General features: G+C 44.7%; 1 protein-coding gene across 5 annotated transcripts in view; it reads left to right on the top strand.

The window, feature by feature from the left end:
- The window catches only part of LOC128696087 (teneurin-m-like), a 395,373-nt gene that overhangs the window by 333,514 nt on the left and 34,015 nt on the right, over positions 1–27,844 (top strand). For 4 of the 5 annotated variants that reach the window (XM_070094985.1, XM_070094987.1, XM_070094984.1 and 1 more), the window contains 3 exons: positions 9,090–9,284; positions 11,440–11,649; positions 12,296–12,404. In XM_070094985.1, the coding sequence (XP_069951086.1) occupies positions 9,090–9,284; positions 11,440–11,649; positions 12,296–12,404 (514 nt within the window). The remainder of the gene's footprint in view (positions 1–9,089; positions 9,285–11,439; positions 11,650–12,295; positions 12,405–27,844) is intronic. The other variant, XM_070094986.1, reaches the window with a different exon arrangement.

Below are 27,844 nucleotides of genomic sequence, written 5' to 3'. Positions count from 1 at the left end.
TGATACAGTGGAACCAGTGTTGTTGCATCACTGATACAGGGTACACCATGTTTTTACACTGATACAGTGGTACACCAGGTTTTATCACATACAGTGGCACCATTGTTCACTGATACAGGTACACCAGTGTTGTTGCATCACTGATACAGTGGTACACCAGGGTTCCACGATCAGGGAACCATTGTTGCATCACTGATACAGGGTACACCAGGGGACATGAACAGTGGTCCCCAATGTTGTTGCATCACTGACACAGGGCAACCAGGTTTTTGATCACGATACAGTGGACACCAGTGTTGATGACATGACAGTGGTACACCAGGTTGTTGCATCACGAGGGTACCCAGGGTTCCACAAACCCACCGGGGAATCACGACCCCGGTTTAATTTTGTTCATCACGACAGGATATCCCAGTGCTTTTGCATCATACAGTGCTCAACCCCGGCCCCCAAACATGGTACACCAGGTTGCGCCACGACGGGCACCAGTTTGTGCGAAACCCAATGGCCCAGGTTGCTGCTCACGACACAGTGGTACACCAGTGTTGTTCACTAAAACAGTGGTACACGGTGTTCGTCATGACAAGTGGACACCAGGCTGCGTCATAACAGGGCACCGGTTGCTGCGCACGAAAAGGGAACCAGTGTTGCGCCAGGGAAAAGTGGTACACCAGTGTTTGCGTCACTGACAGTGGTACCCCAGTGTTGCGCGTCACGACACAGTGGTCACCAGGTTCGGTACGAACGGGGGCACAGGGGCCCCCGCGTCACTGAACAGTGGAAAGGTCGGTCACCACAGTTACCCCGCGTTGCTGCGTCACTGACACATTTACACCAGTGGTTCCATGACACGGGGCACCAGTGGTTGCGCCCCGACACAGGGAAACCCAGCGTTGTTGCGTCACAACAGGCACCCAGGTTTTGCATCCCCGACAGGGCCCCAGCGTTTTACACCGACAGTGCACCAATGGGTTATCACGACGTGTACACCGTGTGCACCTGAAGGCACACCATGTTTACCACTGAAAAGTGTGTTACCAGGTTGACAAAAGGGACACCAGTTACATGAACGTGTACCCCAGGTTGCACACGCCCAAAGACCAGTGTTGCATCACGAAAAGGCACCCAGTGTGATCACGACACAGTGTTACACCAGTGTTGCATAAACCACAGTGCCACCAGTGTTGACGACACAGTGCCACCGGGGCCATCACAAAAGTGTTACACCAGTTGATCACTGACACAGTGTTTTAAATTTGCTATAACAGTGTTACACCAGTGTTGCATCACTGACACATTAAATGTTGTACACCATTTTAACCATTGTTGCATCACTGAAAAAGTGTTAACCAGGTTCACACGACAGTGTTAACCATGTTACAGAAAAGTGTACACCATGGTTGCATCACTGACACGGGCTAACCAGTGTTTTAACAACCGTGTTAACCATGTTTGCATCACGACACAGTGTCACCATGTTGCACACAAAGGCACCCAGTGTTGGCATCACGACACAGTGTAACCAGTGTTGTGCATCACAAAGTGCTCCCCATTTTGGGCATCACTGACACAGTCACCCCCAAAGGGTACACGAAATTACACCAGGGTTGATCACGAACGGGCTCCCCAGTGGATCGAAAGTGTCCCCATGTTGTTGATCATAAAGGTTTACACCAGTTTGTGATCACTACCGGAAATTCGGGGGCCCACATGACATGTTAACTTGGTTCACACACACAGGAACCAGTTTTTTCAACAAAAAAAAGTTTTACACCAGTGTTTTGACACAAAAGGGCCCTGGGCCCAACCAGTGTTTTGCGCATCACTGACAAAAAGAACAGGGTTGGACATAAAGTGTCACCATTTTTTATCACTGAAAAGTTTACTAAAAAACATACTGACACAGTGCTAACCAGTGGTTGCATCACTACACAGTTACCCCAGTTTTGGAAATCACACCATGAAACCCCATTTGTTGTAACAATGACCAGGGTTCATCATGACACTTTTAAAAACCAGGTTGTTACACACAAGGGGAAACTGGTTCATCACTGACAATGCACAATGTTGTTGCATCATCACATGTAACCAGTTTGTTGCATCACTGAAAAAACAAAGGTTGGATCACTGATAAGTGACACCAGGGGCCAACATGAAAGTTAACAGTTTTTATCATGAAATGTACACCGGTTGTTGATCACTAAAGGCCACCAGGGTTCCCTCACTAAAAAGGGACCAGTTTTTGATCCCCAAAGTGTACCCCAGTGTTGTTCATCATGACAATGTACCCCGTGTTGTTATCCAACAGTGTACACGGGGTTGTTTGATCAGACACAGTTACACCGGGTTTGTTGATCACTGAACAGGAACCCCAGTGTTGTTCACTGAAAAATTTACGGTTTTGTTGTATGACAAGTGCTTTAATTAGTGTTGACACGACACAGGACCCAGGGGCCCACGAAAAAAGGACCAGTTTTACACGACACAGTTAAAGTTTATACTGACACAGTGTACACCGGGGCACATAACAGTGCCCCCGTGTTATCACTGACACAGTGCACCCAGGTTTTGGGATCATACACAGTGCACACCAGTGTTGATCACTAACAGTGACACCAGTGCATCACTGACAACTCACCATTTTGGGGACACGAACAGGCACCCAGTGTTGCACTGACACAGTGCCACCAGTGTTGATCACTGACACAGTGCTCACCAGTGTTGATCACTGACAGTGCTAAAACAGTGTTGTACTGAAAGTGTTAAAAGTGTTGACATACACAGTGCTCACCAGTGTTGATCACTACACAGTCCACCAGTGTTGCACATGAACAGTGTAACCAGTGTTAAATATACCAGACACCAGTGTACTGACACAGGCACACATTTTGCATCACTGAAAAGGTACACCAGTGTTGCATCACTAAAAGGTTACACCAGGGGAAACACACAGTGTACACCAGTGTTGCATCACTGACACAGTGTACACCAGGTTGCATCACCAAGTGTTACACCAGTGTTGCATCATGACACATGTTACCCGGGGCACACTAAATTTTAACCAGTGTGCATCACATGGACCAGGTTGCACACTGAACATTTTAAACCAGTGTTGCACACGACACAGTGTACACCAGTGTTGATCCCCAAAAAATGCATCATGTTCATCATACACAGTTACACCAGTGTTGCACCTGACACAGTGTTACACCAGGTACATGCAAGTGTACACCAGTGTTGACACTGACACAGTGTACCCCTTTGCTGAACAGACACAGTGCCACAAAGTGTTGTTGCATCCCCGACACAGTGAACCATGGGACACTGACACAACACCAGGTTGTTGCATCACTGACACAGTTAACCAGTGTTGTTGCATCACTGACACAGTGCACCCCAGGTTCCCCAAACAGTGCTACACCAGTTGTTGCACCCGACAGTGCTACACCATGTTGTTGATCACGAATGCACACCAGTGGTTGCATCACGACACAGGCTACCATTTTTTTTCAACACCAGTGCACCAGTGTTGTGCATCACTGACACAGTGCCCCCCCAGTGTTGTTGCATCACGACACATGTTACATGGGCACCAGACAATGTAAATTGGTTGTATCACTGAACAGTGTACACCAGTGCTTTGCATCACTAAGGGAACCCCGGTTTTGCTCACTGACACAGTGCACACCGTTTGTTTCACACAGTGCTAAAGGGTTTTGACCCCGAACAGGTTACACCAGTGTTGTTGCACCCCGACAACACCAGTTTTGGGCATCACTGACAGTGCTACACCAGTGTTGTGATCCCCACAGTGTAAAGTGTTGTTGATCACTGACACAGTGTTACACCAGGTTCCCATCACTGAACGGGCAACCCATGGTTCGCAACGAACAGGTACCCAGTGTTGTGCATCACGACAAAAGGCACCGTTGTTGCATCAAAAGGTTAAAGTGTTGTTGCATCACGAACAGTGTTACACCAGTGTTGTTGCATCACGAAAAGGCACCAGTGTTGCTGCACACTACAGCAACCAGGTTGGCACACGACACAGCCACCAGTGTTGCGCATCACGACACAGGCACCAGTGTTTTTGACCACACAGTCAACCAGGTTCACCGACACAGTGACACCAGTGTTGTTGCATCTTTTCCAGTGTTAAAGGTTGTTGCATCACTAAAAGGTTTTTCACCAGTGTTGTGCATCACTGAAAATTGGCTCCCAGTGTTTTGCATCACTGACACAGGTTTAACCGGGTTTTCTCACCAAAAAGTTAACCAGTGTTGTTGATCACCAAAAAGCCCCAGTGTTGGCACCCCACACAGGCACACCAGGGGCCATACGACACAGTGTAAAAGTGTTGTTGCATCATGACAGGTTCCCAGTGTTGTTGCATCACTGACACAGGTACACCAGGTTTTTTTACACTACAAGGACACCAGGGGCATCACTGACACGGGACACCAGTGTTGTTGCATCACGACAAGTGCACCCAGTGTTGTGCATCACGACAATTTTTACCAGTGTTTTGCATCACGACACGGGTTTACACCAGTGTTGTTGCATCACCATTAAAAGGTTTTTGGGGTTCATCACTGACACAGTTAACCAGGTTGCGCATCACTGACACAGTGCACACCATGGTTGCATCACTGACAATGCACACCAGTGTTGTTGCATCACGAAAAAAAAGCACCAGTGTTGTTGCATCACTGAAAAGTGTCCCCTGTTGGCACAAAAAGGCACACCAGTGTTGTTGCATCCCCACACAGTGCACACCAGTGTTGTTGCACTGACACAGTGCTACCCCGGGGTTGTTGATCAGAACAGGTCACCAGTGTTGTTGCACCCGACACGGGCTTCACCGGGTTTTTTGGATCACTGACACATTTTAAACGGTTGTTATCACGACAAGTGTACACCAGTGTTCACACGAAAGGTTACACCAGTGTTGTGTCACGAAAAGTGAACCATGTTGGGATCACTGAAAAGTGCACACCAGTGTTGTTGCATCACTGACACAGTTAACCCCGGTTGTTGAATACCGGGTGCCACAGTGTTGGACACGACAGTGCCCCCAGGGTTGAACCTTACAAGGCCACCGGGTTGCATCACCACAGTGTACACCAGGTTGTTGCATCACCAAAAGTGCTACACCAGTGTTGTTGCATCACTACACAGTGAAATTTTTGCATCACGACATGTTACCTGTTTGCTGCATCACTGACACAGTCCCAACCAGTGTTGTTGCACCGACACAGGTTACCCCGGTTGTTGCATCCCCGAACAGGTTACACCAGTGTTGTTGCATCACACAAGTTAAAAAGGTTTTGCACCTGAAAAGGGTTACCCAGTGTTGTTGCACCCCGAAAAGTGCCCCCCGGTTGTTGCATCACAACAGTTTTAAAAGTGGTGCATCATGACACAGGTACCGGTTGTTGCATCACGACAGTGTACACCAGGTTGTTGCATCACTGACAGGAACCATTGTTCATCACGACACAGTGCTACACCAGTGTTGTTGCATCACTAAAGTGTCACCATTGTTGCATAAACACACAGTGCTCACCAGGGGCATCACACAGTTAACCATGTTGTTGATCACCAAAGTTACACCATGTTGTTGAATGAAAAAGGTAACGTGTTTTTGATCACGAAAAGTACACAGTTCCCATCCCCGAAAAAGGACACCATGTTGTTGCATCATGAAAGTGTTAACCAGTGTTGCATCACGCTTAACCGTTTGTGCATCCCCAAGTGTAACCAGGTTGTTGCATCCCCAAAAGACCCCAGTGTTGGATCACGACAGGTTAACCTTGTTCATCAACAGGGTACACCAGGGCTCACCCCGAAAAAGTTCACAAAGGTTTGCATCACGAACAGTGTTAACCAGGTTGCCACGACCAGGTACACCAGGGTTGTTGCATCACGAAAAGTGCCCCCGTGTTGTTGACACACAAAGGCAAACAGTTTTTGGCATCACGACACAGGTTAACCAGGTTGCACCAGTGTTGTTGCATCATTGGATGGTTCAGAATTTGACGGCACACCAATAAGGAGACACTTTCCTGTTTCCTGACGAAGACATCACCGTTAGAGAGACTATTGGAATACTAACCTCATGGACTATTAGTGTAACTAGTAATGAAGTGATTACCAACTACCACACGTAAAGATTCTTTAATCACTAGTAATTAAACAGTTATGTTCGCCTTTTCCTTTAGCATTGACAACAGATTTCTCCCTCTCTCACCCACCAGCATCACCTGCAGTAGTAGTATTCTCTCTCATTCAGCAGCAGCTGCAGTAGTATTCTCCCTCATTCAGCAGCACCTGCAGTAGTAGTATTCTCTCTCATTCAGCAGCACCTGCAGTAGTAGTATTCTCCCTCATTCAGCATCACCTGCAGTAGTAGTATTCTCTCTCATTCAGCAGCACCTGCAGTAGTATTCTCTCTCATTCAGCAGCACCTGCAGTAGTATTCTCCCTCATTCAGCAGCAGCTGCAGTAGTATTCTCCCTCATTCAGCAGCAGCTGCAGTAGTATTCTCCCTCATTCAGCAGCAGCTGCAGTAGTATTCTCCCTCATTCAGCAGCAGCTGCAGTAGTATTCTCCCTCATTCAGCAGCAGCTGCAGTAGTATTCTCCCTCATTCAGCAGCAGCTGCAGTAGTATTCTCCCTCATTCAGCAGCAGCTGCAGTAGTATTCTCTCTGGCCCATCAGCAGCTGCAGTAGTAGTTTCGCTCACTAGCGGCTGCAGTAGTATTCTATCTCACTTAACAGCAGCTGCAGTAATATTCTTTCTCGCCCAGCAGCAGCTGCAGTAGTTCTCTCAGCATCAGCTGCAGTAGTATTCTCTCTTACTCCCAGCAAAAGCAAAAGCAAAAGCAGACGTTTCTGCTGCCACCAACGGTAGCAGCAGACTTCACCATCAGCAGGCGCCTCCAGCACCCTACACCTGCCTTTGGTGCACCCGTCTTGGGCAGGCAGGCGGGTGATGTGGGTATGGTGAGTGGTGTGGTGGTGGGTGTGGGGAATGGAGGACGAAGTGATGGGTGCAAGGGATTGGCTAAAGAATAGAGGATAGAGGGAAACCATTGGCTTAGGTTAAGTTACGTTAGGTTAGGTTCGGACAGGATACATAACCTATAAAAACATATTTTAAGCACAAAAATTAAAATTACGGCCGTAATGCGTCTGGCAAGGTGGTGACTGGGGGTAACTAGAAAACGTAAACATCTGCACGAGTGTTACTAATGGTGCCACAATGTTTAACATTGTGGGGAAATAAACTACTTTTATTTCCAGTCATATTCCATCACACACGATGGGTTTTGCACATTAAATAATGAAATGTGTCAGCCAGATCCGAGGACCTTCAGTAGGACGACGAGGACATTCCACTATGGGTTCAGCAGCTATAGCAACTTTAACGGTTTCTTTCCAGCTGAACCTTTATTAAGTGGGAATTACCACCTCTCGGTATGAGCTGAAAGGATAGAGCAACTGGAGTGGGGGTGAATAAGAGAGTGAGTACAGGTAATTGAGAGAGTGGGTACAAGGAGGTGATTGAGAGATTGGGTACAGGAGGTGATTGAGAGATTGGGTACAGGAGATGATTGAGAGAGTGGGCATAGCTAGGATAATTGAGGAGGTGGGTGTTATTTGCGGTTAACTGTACATAAATATAGGTTAGTTTACGTAACCTAACTTAACCTAGAACAAAAATTATTAAATTATTGAAGGAGTGTTTACTGGGGGTAGAATCAACGAACTGTAATGCATATGAAAAAGATCTATGGATTTGGAGGCCATGTTGTTGAAGTAGCCGGCGTAGGCCAAGGCTACTGTGTTGTATCACCAGCAGCAACAGCCTGGTTGACCAGGCAAGCGCCAGGCGAGGCTGACTCATGACCGGGCTCCGGGATAGAAAAACTCTCGGAACTCATCAAAGGTAAAGGTATCGCTTATTCTGAAAGCGTAGCCAGAATATCTTGTGCGAGTATTGTAAGGTTAGTGTTATCAAAGGTGAGTGGCAGGGGCTGAGAGGCCTTTGATGGACGGCGAGACTCCTCTGTTTAACCTCAGCTCTGCTGAATTGACAATGAAGAAAGATAAAGTGACCATACCAGATTAATGGATCATCCTTTACTCTGCTCCATCCACCCGTCTACTTTTCCAGTCGCTGGAGTTTTCCAGCTTCTGAATTCTTTCAGTTTAGTCTCTGTTATTATACAGTTTAATTTTGCGGGGAATAATTCTCATCATAATTCTTCCACCTTGTGGTTTGAGTTTCTGGCAGTCTTAAGTGCTGTAGTAAACACGGACAACAGGCTGAAGTATACTTACCAATACGTCTCACCATTCCTGAAATCGAACCCGGGTCCTTTTGTTTGCGTGCCGACTTATTCAGGTATGGCAAACAAGCAGTAAATTTTGTCTAGAATTTGTGTGTTCATCTACCTCGTCCAGTGTTATGGTCGGCTACTTTTGGTTTGAAGAAATTTATCCAAAAATAAATCCATCAATATCATAATTTTTTGCTTGCTCCAGAGATGTGTCCTTAATAACTGGTAGAATACGAGGTATTATGTACATCATACTGGATGTACGTCATACTGGAACACGAACACGGTCAAACGAACACGAACACAGAGTAACACACACATACACAGAGGCGTGGCCAGGAGCTGTGAATCGACCCCCGCAACCACAGATTGGTGAGTACACTCTACAAATGAAGTCTCCATCTTGCATCTTACAGCATCAAACTACCAAAATAGTCTACTTATTCTAGATTTTTTGGCATATACCTGTAGGCTAGAACACCATACTATTACGAAAAAATCATCCAACTTTATCCATGTCTTTCTTCCCACCAGTGATGGTCTTAGTGCTGCTGGCAGACTGGAGCAATAAACTATAACATTAACTCTGTGCCTCTCTCTTTACCAGTGATATCTAGCACTGCCAGCACTAGCACACCAAGTTACAGCACTGACTCTATGTACCTACTAGTAATATCATATAATAGCAGCTTGGAACAGCATACTATAACCTAAACTAACTGTATACATTTCTCTTTCTGCCAGTGATGTGCCCGGTACTGTGTTCGGGTAACGGGGAGTACCGGGATGGAGAGTGCGTGTGTCGACCAGGCTGGAAGGGCCGGGAGTGTAGCATCCGCCATGACGAGTGTGAGGTCCCGGACTGCAACGGTCACGGTCACTGTGTTGACGGTCGCTGCCGCTGTGCCAAGGGTTACAAGGGAGACTTCTGTGAGGAAGGTCAGTCACTAACATGGTCTTAGGTACGCTAGTGCTGCCTACTAGGTCACTAACATGGTCTTAGGTACTCTAGTGTTACTAGGTCAGTCACTAACATGGTCTTAGGTATGCTAGTGTCACTAAGCCAGTCACTAACATGGTGTTAGGTACGCGAGTGCTACCTACTATTTCAATCATTAACATGGTATTAGGTACTCTAATGTCTCCTAGGTGTAGTAGATAACTGTCACAGTGATCAGTCTCGTAGGTGTAGTAGATAACTGTCACAGTGATCAGTCTCGTAGGTGTAGTAGATAACTGTCACAGTGATCAGTCTCGTAGGTGTAGTAGATAACTGTCACAGTGATCAGTCTCGTAGGTGTAGTAGATAACTGTCACAGTGATCAGTCTTCTAGGTGTAGTAGATAACTGTCACAGTGATCAGTCTCGTAGGTGTAGTAGATAACTGTCACAGTGATCAGTCTCGTAGGTGTAGTAGATAACTGTCACAGTGATCAGTCTCGTAGGTGTAGTAGATAACTATGTCACAGAGGAAGTGCTAACAGTGTACAGTATAATGGCCCACAGAGGCCACTCAATGCATCATGCTGGGCCACAAAAGACCACTTCGTGCACCATGCTGTAAACTCTAGCATGCACGCTAACTACTCACAAGCTATGACTAACCCTTGAAGAAAAACCATTTGTACAGACACAGTATTGTGTAAATAATTCACAATTAAAACCCGTAGACTCCATAGGAGGTTAGTTCCCTACGTCAGTTAAACAAAAAAATATCAACATTTATATGTTAAAAGTGGAACCTCATAGTTCACCGAAGTCTCCGACGGCACCTTGGCAATGAGAAAAAGCGGATCCAGTATACCAGAAGTCCTGAGTAGACAGTGACATTATACAGCAGCAGAAGCAGCACCAGAAGCATCATAAGTGCGTCACAAGTTGCAGAGAGAAAGAAACAAGATCAGCCACAACCAGGTGGCCATGGGTGAGATGCGTTTGCCCTCTTCATGGGGGAATTAGTTAACCCATAAGCATCAGACAGTGCCTGAGGAATGGGAGATAATTAATCTCAACCCAGGAAAGGGGAGGATAGTTTCCATTCCTTGGATCAAGAGCTCTTCCCCAGTTTCAAGGCACGTTTTAAGAGACACTGACGGGAAGAATACAAAAAACACATCCTGGCGTAATCCCGCTCTGCAGATCATGTAATAAACAAGACCAGGATAATGTGGTAGGGGCTGGGGGTTGCCGACTGTTATCCTCATAATCTAAGTTTAAATTTAATGTTTCAGTTTAATTTAGTTAACGTGATTTCGATAATATTGAAAGTTAATGCAGCTTTTACATCTAGTTATGAATGTACATTTGTTTTAATAGGTGTTAGAGAATTATATGTTTAACTGGTGTACAATGTGTGTTTCAGTTAATTGCGACGCCTATTGAGGTGTGTGTGTGTTTTGTGTGTGTGTGTTTTGTGTGTGTGTGTGTGTGTCGTGTGTACTCGCCTGCATATGGTTGCAGCTCCTAGCCCCCGCCTCTTCTCTGCTTGCTACTCATTGAATTCTTTCCTGGCTTCGAGGGCCTTATCGTATCTCTTCTTAAAGCTATGTATGAATCTTGCTTTTACTTCCAGTTGTGCCTTCGTGTTCCAGTTTCCCGTCTCTCAAACAATTTGTCCCTATTCACCTTATCAGTTCCTCCCAATGTGTGTGTGTGTGTGTGTGTGTGTGTGTGTGTGTGTGTGTGTGAGAGAGAGAGAGAGAGAGAGAGAGAGAGAGAGAGAGAGAGAGAGAGAGAGAGAGAGAGATTGAGATTCATCTAGTTGTAATCACTTATTTTTAGTTGTAAAAGTAGGGTCTCAGCTCCTGGCCCTGCCTCTGATTTCTAGGTCCTCCTTGACTGAGGTTTGTAGTCCTTTTTCCCCCGAGCTTGTGCTCTGTTCCTGACCTTCTGTGCCTTTCCCTAATTGTATGTATGTATTAGTGTTAGCGGGGAGAGGGAAACAAAGACAGGGAGAGAGGGGTACGTAGATGTGGAGATGGAAGAAAAGACATAGCGAGTGTGTTAAGAGGCAGAGAGAAATACATACACACACACACAAATGGATGACATTAGCGGCTCCTCACGAACCATTTCCTGCCTTGCGTGTCCACAGACGACTGCCCCCACCCTACATGCTCAGGACACGGGTGGTGCGTGTCCGGTACGTGTGTGTGTCAGCGAGGCTGGAGAGGGCCTGACTGTGGCAGCACGGACGATGCCGCCCTCCAGTGCCTCCCAGATTGCAACGGACACGGACACTTTGACCTAGAGAGCCATCAGTGCATCTGCGAGCCAGAGTGGACTGGCTCTGAGTGCAGTAAACGTAAGTAGTTGGCGCAGTGCCTTTGATAATCACGTACGAGGCATCTACACGCACTTCTTGGTAACCAAGTACGGCACCTCTTACTTCTTGATTATGACGTACGGAAATTTTTGTCCTTGATGGCCCTTTACCCATTAACATATTCACACACAAAAAAAAACTCTTAACGTTAACGGGCACTTATTACCCCCAATAAATTCGTACTTATTATCGTTCGTGATAAGCAGGTGGCTCTCAGTAGAGACGTAAGGTCATCGTACCCTCACCTGGTCCTTGATATTCACGTCCAATGTGTAGAAAATCATTTTATATATAATTCAGGAATGTTTTTCTTGTATAAACTCCAGCTAGACTAATGTTACCTTTTTCTCAGCAACTACCTAACAATAGTAATAGTGATAAAGCTAAGAAATAATAATAATAATAATAATAATAATAATAATAAACAAGAAAATATAAAATAATGCTTGATGATAAATTAAAATTAATAAAATAATAATCATAATAATAATAACAAAAATAATAAGTGTTATCTTCCTGTATTTAACGACTTTAATTACAGGAGTAACATGTTTATTAAGTACTAATGAGCTTGTAACACCTGTCTCCTTGTACTGAAGAGCAGTCTACTGATGCTTACTTGCAGGCGTGTGTGGCCTGGACTGCGGACTCCACGGCAGGTGTGAGGGCGGTGCATGCCTTTGTACCCCTGGCTGGACAGGTGACCGCTGTAACCTCATGACATGTGACCCCAGGTGAGTAAACACACGGAGGAATAATGGCATCTAAGTAAAAAAATATGACCAATAACACATGGAATATTTCCTATGGGATATCACGTACTAAAAGGTAGAGAATGTGTGATGCGGGAGGAGTGACAATACTTGTCAAAATAAAGTGAAGTGTTTTGAGGAGGAAACAAACTTCTACAGTGACGACTTTTATAAACTATGAAGACCAGAGGTCAAAGTTAATAAATCATTTCCAATTCTCCAACAAATAGAAGAGATACAAAGTACGATTACAACAAAAGGAAAGAGTATCAGGTATTGACACTTTAATTAAAATAAACAAAAAAATCCCAGATAAATTGGAATCTCTTGGAGGATCGGAAATGGTGAGAGTAAAGTCTGTGGAGGAAGTAATAGGAAATTTCATGAGCCGACATGATAGACCCATCAAGGATAAGAGGATGGGACGAACCAATAAGGACTTGATCTGGTCCTCATTTTTAAGTAGATAAAAAGATGAATATAAGTTACCACTAGAAGCCAGTGACAATGTTCTGTTACCTGGAAGGGATAAGATTGGAGAGAAGGGAGGGTAGAGCACAGGAAAAATCAGACTAGAGGAAGGCAATTACACAAGGATGAGCGGCTTCTGGGTCGAGTTGCTACGAGAGGGACAGAAAGGTAAAATAGTGAATGCTACTAAGAAAAGATGTGAAGAGTAGAAGGGCATGGAAAACAGAGTGAGAACTGTAGAGAATAGGGAACTGAGCGGAAGAGCTAGAGAATATTATGCTAGGATAAAGTATAAAACGACCTTAGCAAGGAAGGCCAGAATGAAATCAAAATTGAAGTCCATTCACATAATGCAGAATATAATAGTAAGAGTGCAAGTAATAACACTCAGGGAGGAGGAGGTACTGATAAAAGATGAAAGGGACGTATGTGAAGAACTAAACAAACATTGAATGTGTAGCTGTTGTTATGATCAAAGTTTGTTGTGGATAGATTAATCTAGGGCAGAATATAGCCAGAAACCCTAGAGGATTGTTGAGGGTAGAGACGAGATGTTATGCTACCTACCACCCTTCCTCCCTCCCCCTGCCCCATCACCCCTCCCCTCTACCCATCCTCATTTTGGAGTCTAAGCAAGAAAGTTTGTGTTTTTACGCTGCATATTTTTTCCTGGTAATATTTAAAAGACACATCCTTACTTTATTTTTCACATGACTTTGCAGGTGTATTAATTTGTTAAGTAAACATTAATGCACCAGGAACAAGAGGTATAAAATAATGACAGACAATTTGCAAAACAAAGACACACAGGAAGATTTGACACTTTTTTTTTTTTTAAAGATGGTTCTGATTGGTCACTAAGCGAAACGTTTTCTCAATGAAGTGTCAACTCTACTTTTGCTTTAATAAACTACTGCTACTGCTATTACTAATAATAATAATAATAATGGTGAATAATAACAAATATTATATGAATAACGTTTTTAGGTTGAGTTGCTCGGTTCTATTCATAAATTCTGCACATTTCGTAGCGTTCTGACTGCTGTATGACCCCGGTGAGTTTAACGGTTGGTTTTGATTATAATAATAAAATCGTAGCGTTCTGGAACGTTGCGAGAGCTAACGTGAAAGTCTGTGAAGACTTGTGAACGTCTTTCTAACCTGCTGTCTGTGGGACTGAAATGTACGTGTATGGACTGAGTGTTGTTGTAAGCAAGGTTAACATAAACCCAGGCTTTTGTTATGTGTGTGTGTGTGTGTGTGTGTGTGTGTGTGTGTGTGTGTGTGTGTGTGTGTGTGTGTGTGTGTGTGTGTGTGTGTGTGTGCGTGTGCGTGTGCGTGCGTGCGTGTGCGTGTGTAGGCGTGCCATGCGGACATCACCCACCCACCCACTTCTTTCACTCCCATCTACCGGACGGTCGCAGCAAGTCCCTCAAGTTTTAATTAAAAATGTGCTGGCCGGGCTGCCTCAAAGGCAAGCTCCCCGACAATTTGAAAGCCCCCCCCGTCCCCCCTCTAAAACGAGACTAATCAACGCCCGCACGTAAGACTCAAATTTACCATCTCAGAACAGGGATTGCCGACACTTTAAGCAACGATGTTTACATGGAGTGTTCCTCCCGCCAAAATGTCTTGCTTCTCTTCGAGTTTAGCGCCAACTGCGAAATTTGTTTATCTTTTTTTCCCTTGTTTGACTTGCTTTGCAAACACATGAGATTGCGAGTGTGTTTGTCGGCAGCCATGATAGTGCAGCTTACGGGAAGTTGTTTATGTATATCCCTCTGAAGGGGCTAGTTAAGGTGTAATGTACTGCCGTGTTGTTGCAAATTGTGTTGGAAGCAAATTCATTTACGCCTAACAAGATAAATAACTTTGTATCCGTATCATCATTTGCAAATGATACCAGAATAATCATGAAAATCACCTCGTTAGAGGACACGAAAAAAACTGAAGGAAGATATTAAAGTCTTCCAGTGGGGAGTGGAGAATAACGTGACGTTCAATACTGACTAGTTCCAACTATTTAGATATGGAAAGAATGAAGAACTCAAGAGACATCCTATACAAAATGCAAAAGGAACATGACCTCTCTTTCAAAGAACACTGTGTTGCGTCAGGTATTTGGCTAATACTAAACACTTGTCAAACGTGCCATCATATAACCCCATTAATTTAAAAATATATACGATTCAGAATGAAAAAAAAATAATCTACAAAAATAAGCAGTGACAGATGCCATAGCGCTGTTGACTTGCCATTAAGGCAAATACCACGAAAGATAGAAACATGACAGGGTGGATAATGAGAACTTTTAAAACAATAGAAATAAGTGTCATTAATGACTTTTCAAATCACTTATTTTATCTCGCTCAGTGTTGACGGCTCCTTTCAGGGCAGGAGATATATCAAAGCTGGAACAGATATTGAGATCATTTGCTGCCAGCATAGCGCCAATAAAATAATTTAAATTACTGGAATGCCTCAAAGTCTTAAAAAAATTATTCACTGGAGTGGAGGAGAGATCAACGATAATATGTACACGGAACGTGCTGAAGGGCCTTGTTCCATATCTGCACACTGCCATAACATACTGGAGTGAGAGCTATGGAAAAATGTATAAAATAAAATCTAGTGAAAAACAGGGGCGCCCTGGACAATGAGAGAACATTGTATCAATATCTTTAGACCCAGACTGTTTAACACAATACCACAAGATATAAGCATTGCCGGAACAAGTGTAGAAGTTCTCAACGGGAAATTGGGCATGTACTTCCACCAAGTGCTAAATCAACCAGGCTGTTATGTATATGTGGGGCCAGTGGACCGCCGACAGTAACAGCCTAATTTATCAAGCAAGTATCAGACAAGCCTGACCCAGCCGGGCCGCACGAGTTGGGTAAATCTGAAAAGCCTTCAAAGGTAGAGGGGGCTGTGCTTATACAAGGATACATTTCTCTGTTAACTCTGGCCAACAAAGGTTATAGTTCACGGTTGAAATCATTTGTTTCTAATTGTTGGGACGCTGGATTTAAATCTGAAGTTTTGCTGCAACACGTACAGTTCCTGTGAAACAGAACCCACAGTAAACGATTTCGCCAAGACATAACGGAGGAGAGAGCGCTCAGGGAAACCAGACGACCAGTTTCATGGTGGACTACTGCTGGACACTGGTGCGGGAGAGCCATACTCAACACAAGGAAAAAAATAAAAAACTGCGATGTAATGCTTAACAGTTCGCAAACAGGCGATATTATTGATGTAAATATGTTTGCATGATTGGAAGTCTCTTATTTTTATGCGTATATGTCATTAATTTTGTTACTGCATGCACCACAGTAAACATCTATGCATAACACCTATGTATTATCACGTGCTTCTTCAACAATAAATAACCAAAACATTGATCATAAAATTTCAAAAACACCTTACGCGATGGAGAATAAACAAGATCAAATTAGTGATTAACGTATCAAAGTTAACTTAAAACAAAATTATAGTTTCTGAACTGGATAAAAGGTTAAATTATGCTGTCTAATGTAATTAAGGTCTGGTCATGGACCGGGCCGCGGGGGCGTTGACCCCCGGAACACCAGGTAAGGTAGAGAGGGCTGGGCTTATGGGATAACCTCTGATCGAGCAGCGACCTAAATACATCCATTTATTCAAAATAATCACAAAAGCAGTTGTACATTAAAAAAAAAATCTACTTTTACAATCCCCCGAAGCTCCTGTGATTCCGACTATTGTTATTATGGCTTTAAAAAATGAGGGAAAACGGGAATTCATATTAACTACATTATTAATATTGTCGCTAATTTTATTTATTTGACACGTTTTTAGTTTTCGTTTTCATTTGAAATTGTTTTGTTGGTGTGTATATAATTCTCTCAATACAACAGCTAAAACTTTTTTTTTTTTTTACAAAGGTTTATCGAGTGACGCGAATAAAACTGGCAACTCCGGCGTGAGAGCTGGATGCCACATTATAAGATAGTAGAGGCAGTTCTGGCATTTATCAAACCTGAGTTAAGAACCCATATCAATCATGGCCGCTACTATTTGCCACCATTTTTCATTGGGGTGAATTTAAAGAAGGGAAAGTTGAATAAGTCAGTGGCTGCAGTTTGCTAACTGTTGGTGATAGACCTAACGGGGGACGGATAGGTGGCCTGGTGATGATAGAACTAACGTGTTTTCACGAGATATCATCAGATCGGAAATCGGTCTTATTGAAGATAGATTTTTTTTATTCGAGTATGTAGCTGTGAATCTTTAGGTATTTAAATAACAACAATAATGGTTATCTATTGTCTTTTGTTTTTAAGACACAACAGATGGGAATTTAATTTCGACAATCCCACTGCCCCCAACAATCTCAAGTAACAATTCCATCTGGTGATACTCCCATAAATGGAACATCTGGCAATTACAAAAATCCTATTTCTTCAGTTTTAAAAGTTTCCTGTAATGACGGTAATTTATCCATGTCACACGGGCTTGTTCATGGTCACATCCGCACCGTGCGGCGCTGCAATGTGTAACCGAGAAGCAGACACCTTCGATGAGGGGCTAGCAGTAGTAATAGTAATTACTAGTTGTCAAAGGCACTTCTCGATAAACTCTTGACCTGGTGTGTGTAGTGTGGTTGTGTAAAGTGCTGTTTGCTACAGGGCTGCACACAGTTGTTTACTAAACACATTTATCCGTCGACCGAGTATGTGAAAACTACAGGTGAAATATTTACCTTTGCTTTGACGAGGTATTTGTCATGTTTTATTTCCCATGAAGCCAACCACAAAAAAAAACTTATTATATGCATCCGAACATTTGTAGCGTTTTCAATCCTCTGGTGTACGTGAACTTGGCGAATAAACACAAAATGCTGTGCATACTGTGGGCTTTCATATTATTGTGTATGTTTGTACATTAATTTGAAATAGTTATTTTCATAATAGTTAACGACGTGTGGATACATCACTGCTGGTAACAACGTTACGTTAGTTTGTAAGGATGTTACGTAAGGATATTTGCCATTTATTTGACCTTTCCTTGCCTATCAAGACCGTCTCGGTACTTCAAAGGTGATTCCTTAAACTTTCCGGAAGGTTTAGGACATATAGGAAGGTATTGAAGGCTGCATGGAAAGGGGACAGTAATATATGCAAGACAAGCCACGGGGGATGGAAATCTTCAGCTCGAGTACTTTCACATATCTCGTGCGTCATCAGGAGCTATGCAATGTTGCAAGAGTAAGAACAGAAGAAATGAGGGAAGTTTCTCATAATATATATATATATATATATATATATATATATATATATATATATATATATATTGTAAACAAGTAGTCTGTGCTATATAAATAATATATTATACCTATCTAATAAATTGACAGATATCACTCTCATATTAATGTGGCCACACACAAATGTGACAGATCAGAGTTTCCTGTGGTAAAAATTGCGAGGAACACCAATTTATTTCGGGTCATGCCATGTCTCCAAATTTTTATGTCAAATAATTGATGGCATTTGTGATGTGTCAAGTTCGGGTGTTAGGTTCAGGTGGTGGTGGGGGTAGGGGGTAGTGTGGTTGATGGTAGTGGTGGTGTGGTATTGCTGTGGGTGGTGGGGAAGGTGTGTGTACGTTGTTTTATTAGTGTCTAAGGGGAAGGGGTGATAGTATGGCCTGGAGTGCTAGAACCTCGGGTAGATTGTGAAACCCGGAAATGGTGATAACGGAGCCTAGGAGGGGTTGGAGCCTGGATAGTGGTAGTGGAGCTTGGATGGCGGTGGTTGTTGTGGAGCCTGGATAATGGTGGTTGTGGAGCCTGGATAATGGTGGTGGTGGTGGTTGTGGTAGTGCAGCCCATGAGTTTCAGCAGCAACCTTTAGACTAACGCATAAAACACGTTAAAAAGATTTCCCCGTGTTGGAAAGTTCACCTCCTAACTGATTCTCTTAAGCCCAACTTTTCCAATAGGATGTGCTGGGAGCTCATTAATCAGCGTGTTGGGTGGAGGGCCATCCCTCCCTCCCTCTCCCTCCCTCCACTTCCCTGGATCCACCCACTCTTCCTCCACTACGCTCCACCCATCGTTCCTTCACTCAACCAATCCTCTCTTACAATCGCCCTCCACCTTCTAACCCTCTCTGGTGATCCTCACTATCCTCATTCTACTAGTGCTTGAGGGTTCCTCCGAGGCTTCATTAGTGGTGCAACTTGGTGGGTGGCAGCTTGAGCGAGGACGTGGAGGACTGGGCCATTAATCAGGGCCCTGGGAGAAGGGTGGACCTGTCAATCCTGTGGGGGACATGCTATCTATCACTGGCCCTCCCACACACTCACCCGTCCCTCCCATTACACCCACTCACGACCCCAGTGTGTGAATGGTAGAAAGTGATGAAAGCAGGCTTACATGCCACACTGGAAAAGGATTATAATAAAGGGAGGTAAAAAAAGATTGTCACACAGCAGTGGCAGTCTCAAGACAGAGGCAAAACGTGTAGAGCTTTATCAAGTCATGATAAAGCTACACAATGGTAAAAGTTGTCACAATTAAAGCTTGCTTTGCAACTTATGTCTTCATACTTATCAACAATGTGGCATACCATCCAGCATTGTAAGCTATAATCAAGGAAATAGAGCAGGCATTATTGAAGCCATACTCGGATTTAAACTTAACAGGAGCAAGAGTGTTTAAGAACAGCAAAAATTATAAGCATCGCTTCCGCAGTTAAATTTAAACTTTTCGTTAGTGGTCCAAGTCGGACCGAAACGTCGTCGTAAGCTCCTCTCTTGTATTTGCGGGTTATTTGTGTAGGGATATAGGGTTATCAGATCAGTATGACAAGTCACCCTACCAAGAGGTTCCTGGGGCCCCATCTCTCTCATTTGTGTAGTCTGATAAGGTTATTCTTGGATCTTTTGTACATCGACCTTCCTCAGCTCTCCATGTTGGTCCCTCAGACCTTGGCCTTCCTCAGCTTTTTACCACATATTCACCCTTCTGCCTCCTGTCTCTGTTCCCTCTTCCTTGTGACCGAAGCAACGATGGCCGAGCCTGTGAAATTTTCTCCTCAGAGCTAGTCTAAAGAAACAAGTTTCTTTAGAACAATATCACTATCACTCGACTGTTTTCTAAGAGTTTCCCAGGCCATAGAAAAGTATCAGGTGTTCATGGAGAGCGCTCATCTGAATAACATACTTCCGTAAGAGGTGGAACAAAAGTATTAAAACAAAGTTAAAATGGCTCCCTTCTCAGCTATTATGGTGATGGATATAGATGCTATCGGGTCATGGTGCGAGGCTTGACTAAGAGACTCGTGTGGGTCTGGTGGTGTGTACTGGGGTTGAGACAGCACATCCCGCCTCTTGGTTTGACGCAGCTACCTGATTTTGACCTCCCGGACTCTCTCATACCTACTCTTCAAGCTGTGAACGGAGAGTGCTTCCACTAGTTAATGTAGATCATTCCACCTTTCAACCACCCTGAGACAAAAAGAAATACTCTGATATCCCAATGGCTCATATTTTGAGTTTGCAACAGTGAATACTGGAGTCAGATTCACGTTCTTGTTTTTTACTTCCTCTTTTGCAACTGATTCCTCAGCTTCATGTCTGCCGTAGGGTCATCTGCATCCCGTCCGTCTCCCGTACACTTAACTGATTAAAAAATCTGTATTTTCAATCGTCTTCGGAGCCAGAACGCATTTTCCCCAACAGATAAATTCCAGGAGAAAACTCCCACTTTCTCTGTCCTGCAACAAGCTCGGTCAATTTAACCCGGCCCACGGGAAGGGACCCAATCAAATTTATGCCACTAAAAGTTTTCCCTGTATTGCAAGATACGAAAACGGAAATTAGAAATCTGGCTAGCCTCGCTGCTTGGAAGAATGCAATAGTGTTGTTGGGTTGCCTCATCCAGGGATCTGCCTTTTGAGTTGGTCCTCAGCTGAGCGGGCCCGCTATCCCTTTCTTTGATAAGCTTCCTGAGCAAGACGCAGTGAGGGAGGAAGAGGAGGGGGATCACCCCGCCAGTCTCCCACACCAGCAATGTATAAAATATATTTATTTTGTGAAGCAACTTTACGTATTGCAGAACAAGCTTTCATTAGGACAACGCTTCACTTTACGTAGGGTTTTATGAAATCGTACAAAAGGTACAAAATGAGCGCATACACACACACACACCTAGGAGGTAAAGCGAGTGAATTCAATGATGTGATGAATCGTAGAGTTATGTAGAAGGTAGATTGATCAGTTACGTAGCTAAATGTAATTCGGTAGCTAAACCGAAAATAAAGTATCCATATATCTCATAAGCTCAGTCCCCTCTACCTCATGCACGTACAACAAATATCGTAGAGTGATCATAAAATCAAATGCCTCAAATATAAAAATATGTAGGAATGTGCGTGCGCATGTATGTATGCATGCTTACGTATATATTCTTTTTGTATCCATATCCATGTACATTGATACTTGCACTTGTGTATGTTCTCACCGAGGAAAATGATGAGAACTTTCAAAACAAAGGATGTCATGCCAGTGATAATGTACTGCTGTACATTAACAGCCCCATTTAAGGCAAGAGAAATTGCAGATCTAGAGAATGTACAGAGAACCTTCATTGTGCGTATTAGTTCAGACACTCACCTTAATTTCTGGGAACGTTTGAAGTCCCTTGACCTGTACTCCCTGGAATGCAGACAAAAAAGATACATCATAATCTACACCTGGAAAATCCTAGAGACTGGTTCCAAATCTGCACACAGAAATCACTCCTACAAAAGCAAAAGGCTTGGCAGATGGTGCAACATACCCCCAATGAAAAGTAGAGGTGCCATTAGTACACTAAGAGAACACAATAAGTGTCCGAGTCCTAAGACTGTTCAACAGCCTCCCATCATACATAAGGGGAATTACCAAGAGATCCCTGGCTGTCTTCAAGAGGGAACTGGATAGATACCTAAAGTCAGTGCCCGATCAGCCGGGCTGTGGTTCATACGTTGGATTGCGTGTGGCCAGCAGTAACAGCCTCGTTGATCAGGCCCTGATTCGCCAAGAGGTCTGAGCGAGGACTGGGCTGCGGGGGCATTGACTTCCAGAACCTCTAAGTAGATTCCAGGTAGACCGAGTTGTATTTGCACGGGTTGAGACCCAGCTTCTGGCCCCACAGACCAGTTTGATCGGCATCACTGACTTCTAGACTCTTAAAACTGAATGTTGAGTTTACCTCCATCATTGCCTCATCCAAGTCATTCTACTTTTCAACCATTCTGAGACTAAAGGATTTTGTATATTGTAACCATCTCGAGATCCCTTATGTGACTACGTGTGTGTGTGTGTGTGTGTGTGTGTGTGTGTGTGTGCGCGCGCATGCGCGAGTGCATGTGCGCACGTGCGTATGTATGTATGTATGTATGCATGCATGCGTCTTTGTGTGTATATGGTTCAAGGGCGGTGCCAGAATTTCTGTATTTTTTTAGTGGCTGTCTGGTTGAAAGGAGGCTAGGAGACTTGTTTTGAAATAGCGATACTATTTTTTTTTTTGGGGCTTGAGGGAGTTTCGGGGGGATGAAACCCCCGAGCCTGAGTTTGGTGCTGCCGCCAGTGTGGTCGTGTGTATATACTCACTTGTATGTCGTGTGTGCTTATGTATTCATGTATCGATGTATGTATACAGTATATGTTCGTATACCTTTGAAGAGTTTCGAGAGCTTCTCTACTCTGAACCCGGCCATGGGCCAGGCTCGTCTGGTGCTTGCCTGGTCAACCAGGCGCTCCCCCACATATCCATCACAACCTGGTTGATCTGGCGCCTGGTGAAGATACTTGTCCATTATTATTATTATAATCAAAAAAGAAGCGCTAAGCCACAAGGACTATACAGCGCTGCAGGGCAGGAAGGAAGCGAGGGCATCAGGTGGCAAAAGGGAGATGGATGAGTAATAGGTTACGGATAACAGCCGGGTAGTGGATGGTGAAAGGGTAAAGGGCAGCAAGAGACTGAACTAGAAAGGGCTGAGGGGAGTGCGAAAAGTATCATCAGAGTTTGTGGAGTAAATCAGTCGTTGTCAAGAAGTCAATGAGAGAGTCAGGATTAAAGGAGGGTCCATCAGCAAGAAGGGAAGGTAAAGAGAGAGTAGTAGAATGAAGACGACGTTGGAGGTAAATTCTGCGTGCTCGTTGATAGAGAGGGCAGTCTAACAGAATGTGGCTAATCGATACTGGAACTTGACACTGCTCACAGAGAGGAACAGGGTGCCTCTCCATGAGATACCCATGAGTAAGACGAGTGTGGCCAATGCGAAGGCGGGAGTGGTCTCCCAACCTCAGCACTGATGACAAGAAGATGGCCAGTAACCTATGCACGGTTTAATAGAATGAAGTTTGTTACCGAGCAGAGTTGACCAACGTTGTTGCCAACGGGTGCGAAGGTGGGTAGCTATTGCAGCAAAATAGTCCAGAAATGGAACATCTCGATAGGAAATTGGTAGGTCATGTACTGCTGACCGCGCAGCAGTGTCTGCCTGTTCATTGCCCTGTACGTCGACATGACCAGGGACCCAACAAAAAAACAATATCTTTATGTTTGGTAGAGATATGGCGTAGCCAAAGTTGGATACGGAGAACTAGGGGATGAGATGTATCAAATTTTCGTATAGCCTGTAGAGCACTAAGGGAGTCTGAGACTACTACAAATGATGACACAGGCATAGATGCGATACGAATAAGTGCTGCAAGAATGGCATACAGTTCAGCAGTAAAAATGCTAGCTGAAGATAGTAAATGCCCCCGCACGACGCTGTCCGGAAACACTGCTGCGAATCCGACGCCGTCTGAAGACTTAGAGCCATCTGTGTACACAGCGGTGGCATGAGAATGGGAGTGGAAGTGATCAAGAAAAAGAGAGCGGGAAGCCACCGTAGGCAGTTGAGCTTTCGAGCAAGGGAGTGAGAAAGAACAGACCCGAACAGCTGGAACTTCCCAGGGGGGTAGGGAAAAGTGAGATGCTACATGAACATATAAAGGTGGTAACTGAAGTGAAGACAAGAGTGAATGTAGGCGAAGAGAAAAGGGACGGAGCAAACAGGGGCGGCGAACGAATAAAGAATGTCTACTAATATCGGTGACCATTCTATAAATGGAAGGATTGTGTAGATCGTGAGAGCGTACATAGTAGCGAAGGCAATGGGCATCACGGCGATCAGACAAGGATGGAACATTCGCTTCTGTATAGAGGCTCTCAACAGGGGAAGAGCGAAAAGCACCAAGGCACAAACGTAATCCTTGGTGATGGATAGAGTTAAGGCTAGAGAGAGTAGCAGGAGAGGCCGCGGAATAAATCTGGTCACCATAATCGAGTTTCGATAAAACGAGGGCTGAATGTAGGCGAAGCAGAGTTCGACGATCAGCTCCCCAGGAAAGATGAGCAAGGGTTTTAAGAAGGTTTAGCCGGCTGTGACAAGTTGCCTTCAGAGAGGTAATGTGAGGTTTCCAGGATAACCTACAGTCAAAGAGAAGGCCTAGAAACCTGACTGTATCACGTTCGGGGATACGGGAGCCATAGAGATACAAAGGATGATCGGAGATAACAGAGCGTCTAGTGAAAGTAATTTGGTGAGTTTTGGTACTTGAAAATTTAAACCCATGCGTGGTGGCCCAAGTGGAAACACGGTCGACCGCATGCTGGAGAGAAACTGCAATAAGATGACAGTCAGCGCCTGCACAAGCAATAGCGAAGTCATCAACATAGAGTGATGACCAAATATTGGGTGGAAGAACAGAGGCCAAATCATTTATAGCAAGGAGAAAAAGTGTTGTGCTTAGAACACATCCCTGAGGGACACCTTCAGCTTGGACGAAGTCCGGGGAAAGAACATTATTGACTCGAACACGGAAATGTCTGTCAGTTAAAAAGTTCTTAAGGAAGGATGGTAGATTGCCTCGGAGGCCTAAGGAATGGGCCTGGGCCAAAATATTATACCTCCAAGTTGTGTCATATGCCTTCTCAAGGTCAAAAAATATGGCAATAACCGAGTGATTATTCGCAAAGGCATTACGAACATACGTATCCAAGCGTAGTAAGGGGTCTATGGTAGAACGACCCTTACGAAAGCCATATTGACTAGCGGAGAGACTGTTGTGTGTCTCTAAATACCACATTAAACGTCGATTTACGAGACGTTCCATCACTTTGCAAACTGCACTAGTAAGAGCTATGGGACGATAGTGGGAGGCATCATGTCCTGTAGTACCCGGTTTGCGGAAAGGGAGAACAATGGCAGATTTCCACAGCTGGGGAAGAACTCCTTGTGCCCAAATAAGATTGAAGAGGTGTAAGAGGACTACAAGGGCTGACCGATGTAAATGTTGTAACATACGAATATGAATGTCGTCAGGCCCAGCTGCCGATGATCGGCAAGCTGAGAGCGTTGCCTCCAGTTCTTGAAGTGTAAAAGGCACATTATACTGTTCTTCTCTGAGAGAAGAAAAGTCCAAGGGTACTAACTCTCTGGCAGACTTTGAGGAAAGAAACGAGGGGCATAGATGGAGCCCTCGGGAAATACGGACCAGATGTGTGCCAAGTTCAATGGCAACGTCGAGAGGGTTTGCTACATCAACACCAGCGACCCGTAGAACAGGAGCCGGGTCAGGAGAGTATTTACCACTCAATTTCCTCACTTTTTTCCAGACTGCACTCATAGAAGAAGCAGAGGTGATGGTGGAAACATAGTCTCGCCAACAAGTGCGTTTAGCTTCACGGATGACACGGCGAGCGATCGCACGCTTCTGCTTAAAATCAAGAAGTCTCTCAGCGGTTCTATTGTACCGGTACCTGCCCCATGCAGCACGTTTCAAACGTACTGCACGAGCACAAGCAGGAGACCACCAAGGCACGCACTTCTGAGAATGCCTGCCTGAGGTTTGGGGTATAGAATGAGAAGCTGCGGTATAAACTGACGTCGAGAAGATGTGTAGGAGCTCATCAATGGAGGATGAAGAAGGAACCTCACTAAAAGCAGTGAGGTGTGAGTAAAGATCCCAATTTGCCCGATCAAATTGCCAGCGAGGGCTACGGAAAGGTGGTGAATAGGAAGGAGAAGTAAGAATGATCGGAAAATGATCACTGTCATGTAAGTCCGGTAGAACAGACCAGGTGAAGTCTAGTGCAGTGGAGGAAGAGCAGACTGATAGATCGATGCAAGAGAGAGTACGAGTACGAGGATCAAAATGGGTGGGAGTACCCGTATTTAAAACATGGAGGGGGCAAGAGGCGAGAAAAGCCTCCAACTGGATGCCACGTGAGTCACAATGAGACCCCCCCCCAGAGGAAATGGTGGGCATTAAAATCACCAAGTAACAGAAGTGGTGGTGGTAAGGATGAAACAAGAAAGGCAAAGTCTGGGATAGAAAATGCTCGAGAAGGAGAGAGATATAAAGAACATATTGTAAACCACTTATTCAAGTGGATACGGGCTGCAGTGTAATGCAGCGAGGTATGGACAAATAGTTGACAGTACAGAATATCATTGCGTAGAAGAAGGGCACTTTCATTAAAGGTCCCATCTGAGAAAGGATCCGAAGAATACAATAAATTATAGCCTGAGATAGGTTGGAAGACAGCCGAGTGTAATTTTGGTTCTTGTAAGCAAGCACCAACAGGGGAAAACCTGGAAAGCAACATCTGAAGCTCACCCCGATTACCCCTGAGGCCGCGGATATTCCACTGTAAATAGGCCATGATTGGCGATGAAGAAAATACCAGGAATCTGTAGGTAAAGGCACCTACGGACTAGAGGGGTTAGAAAAGTCAACGTGTGGTGGCATTGGAAGACGTTCAAGTAGCGAAGGAACGGAGCGTTGCGAAGAATGGGGTTGTGAAGATGGAGGAGAGGGAAGAGAAGGAACAGGAAGTGAATCAGTGTCCATTGAAGGTTTAGTCTCTGCAATATATTCTGAAATGGCTTCAAGTGTTTCTGAATTCAAAGATGTATGGGAGACCATATTGGAGATAGAAGGAGGAGGGTGAGTAAAGATTGGGACAGTAATGGACTGTACCAAAGTAGAGGGGGAGGGAAGAGTGTAAGGGACTGGAGATGAAGTGTGGGGGGGGACAGAAGAGGCAGAAACCTGGGAGGTGGCAGAAGAGGGAGAAACTTGGGAGGGGACGGGGGTGGAAGGCATAGTACGAGGAGGAGGGTGAATCTCCACACTTGTAATAGAGCCAGAGAGAGGGGAAGAACTAGGTACAGAGACTGGAAAGGTAAAGTGTGGAGGTGGAAGAAGGGAAGGAAGGGGCAAAGAAGATTTGAGCAATGTGGATTTTTTGGACTTCTGAGAAGTAGAGGGGCGATTGGTATTAGGTGTCGTACGAGGTCTTGTCGATACTGGGGCTTGTGAGGAAGGACGCGAAGATGTGAGAACAGACCGAGTTGTAGTCGGGACGTCAGAGCCAAGGACAGCAAAAGGATTAGATGCCGGAGTGGCTATGGGAGGGGTAACAACAGAGGAGGCTGCAGAAGATGGGACCCCAGAAGTGGGGGGATGTTTGGAAACACGAGAATAAGAAACACGGGGTAGTCTCCCTTGGAGGCGGAGATGAGTAACTGCCATAGCATAAGGGAGACCTTCTGCCTCTTTGAGGCAACGGATTTCACGTTCATTTAAGTAGACCTGGCAACGGCGGGAGTACGAAGGGTGAGCTTCATTACAATTAAGGCAAGATGGAGGTTGACTGCAAGATGTATTAGAATGGTCGTTGGCACCACAGACTGGGCATTCGGCCATAGATCTGCAATATTTCGCTGGGTGACCAAAACGCCAGCAATTTCTACATTGTTGCGGTGTAGGTATCACCTTTCGAACTTGTAACCGATGTCCCACGACATAGCCGAGAACTCCCGTCATCTGTATGTCAAAAGTTAAACGAGCCACATTGCAAG

Source organism: Cherax quadricarinatus, chromosome 48, assembly GCF_038502225.1.
Source record: "Cherax quadricarinatus isolate ZL_2023a chromosome 48, ASM3850222v1, whole genome shotgun sequence".
Classification (NCBI taxonomy): Eukaryota; Metazoa; Arthropoda; class Malacostraca; order Decapoda; family Parastacidae; genus Cherax; species Cherax quadricarinatus.
Note: the sequence above shows the minus strand (reverse complement) of the source record. Positions and strands in the feature narration are given on the sequence as shown.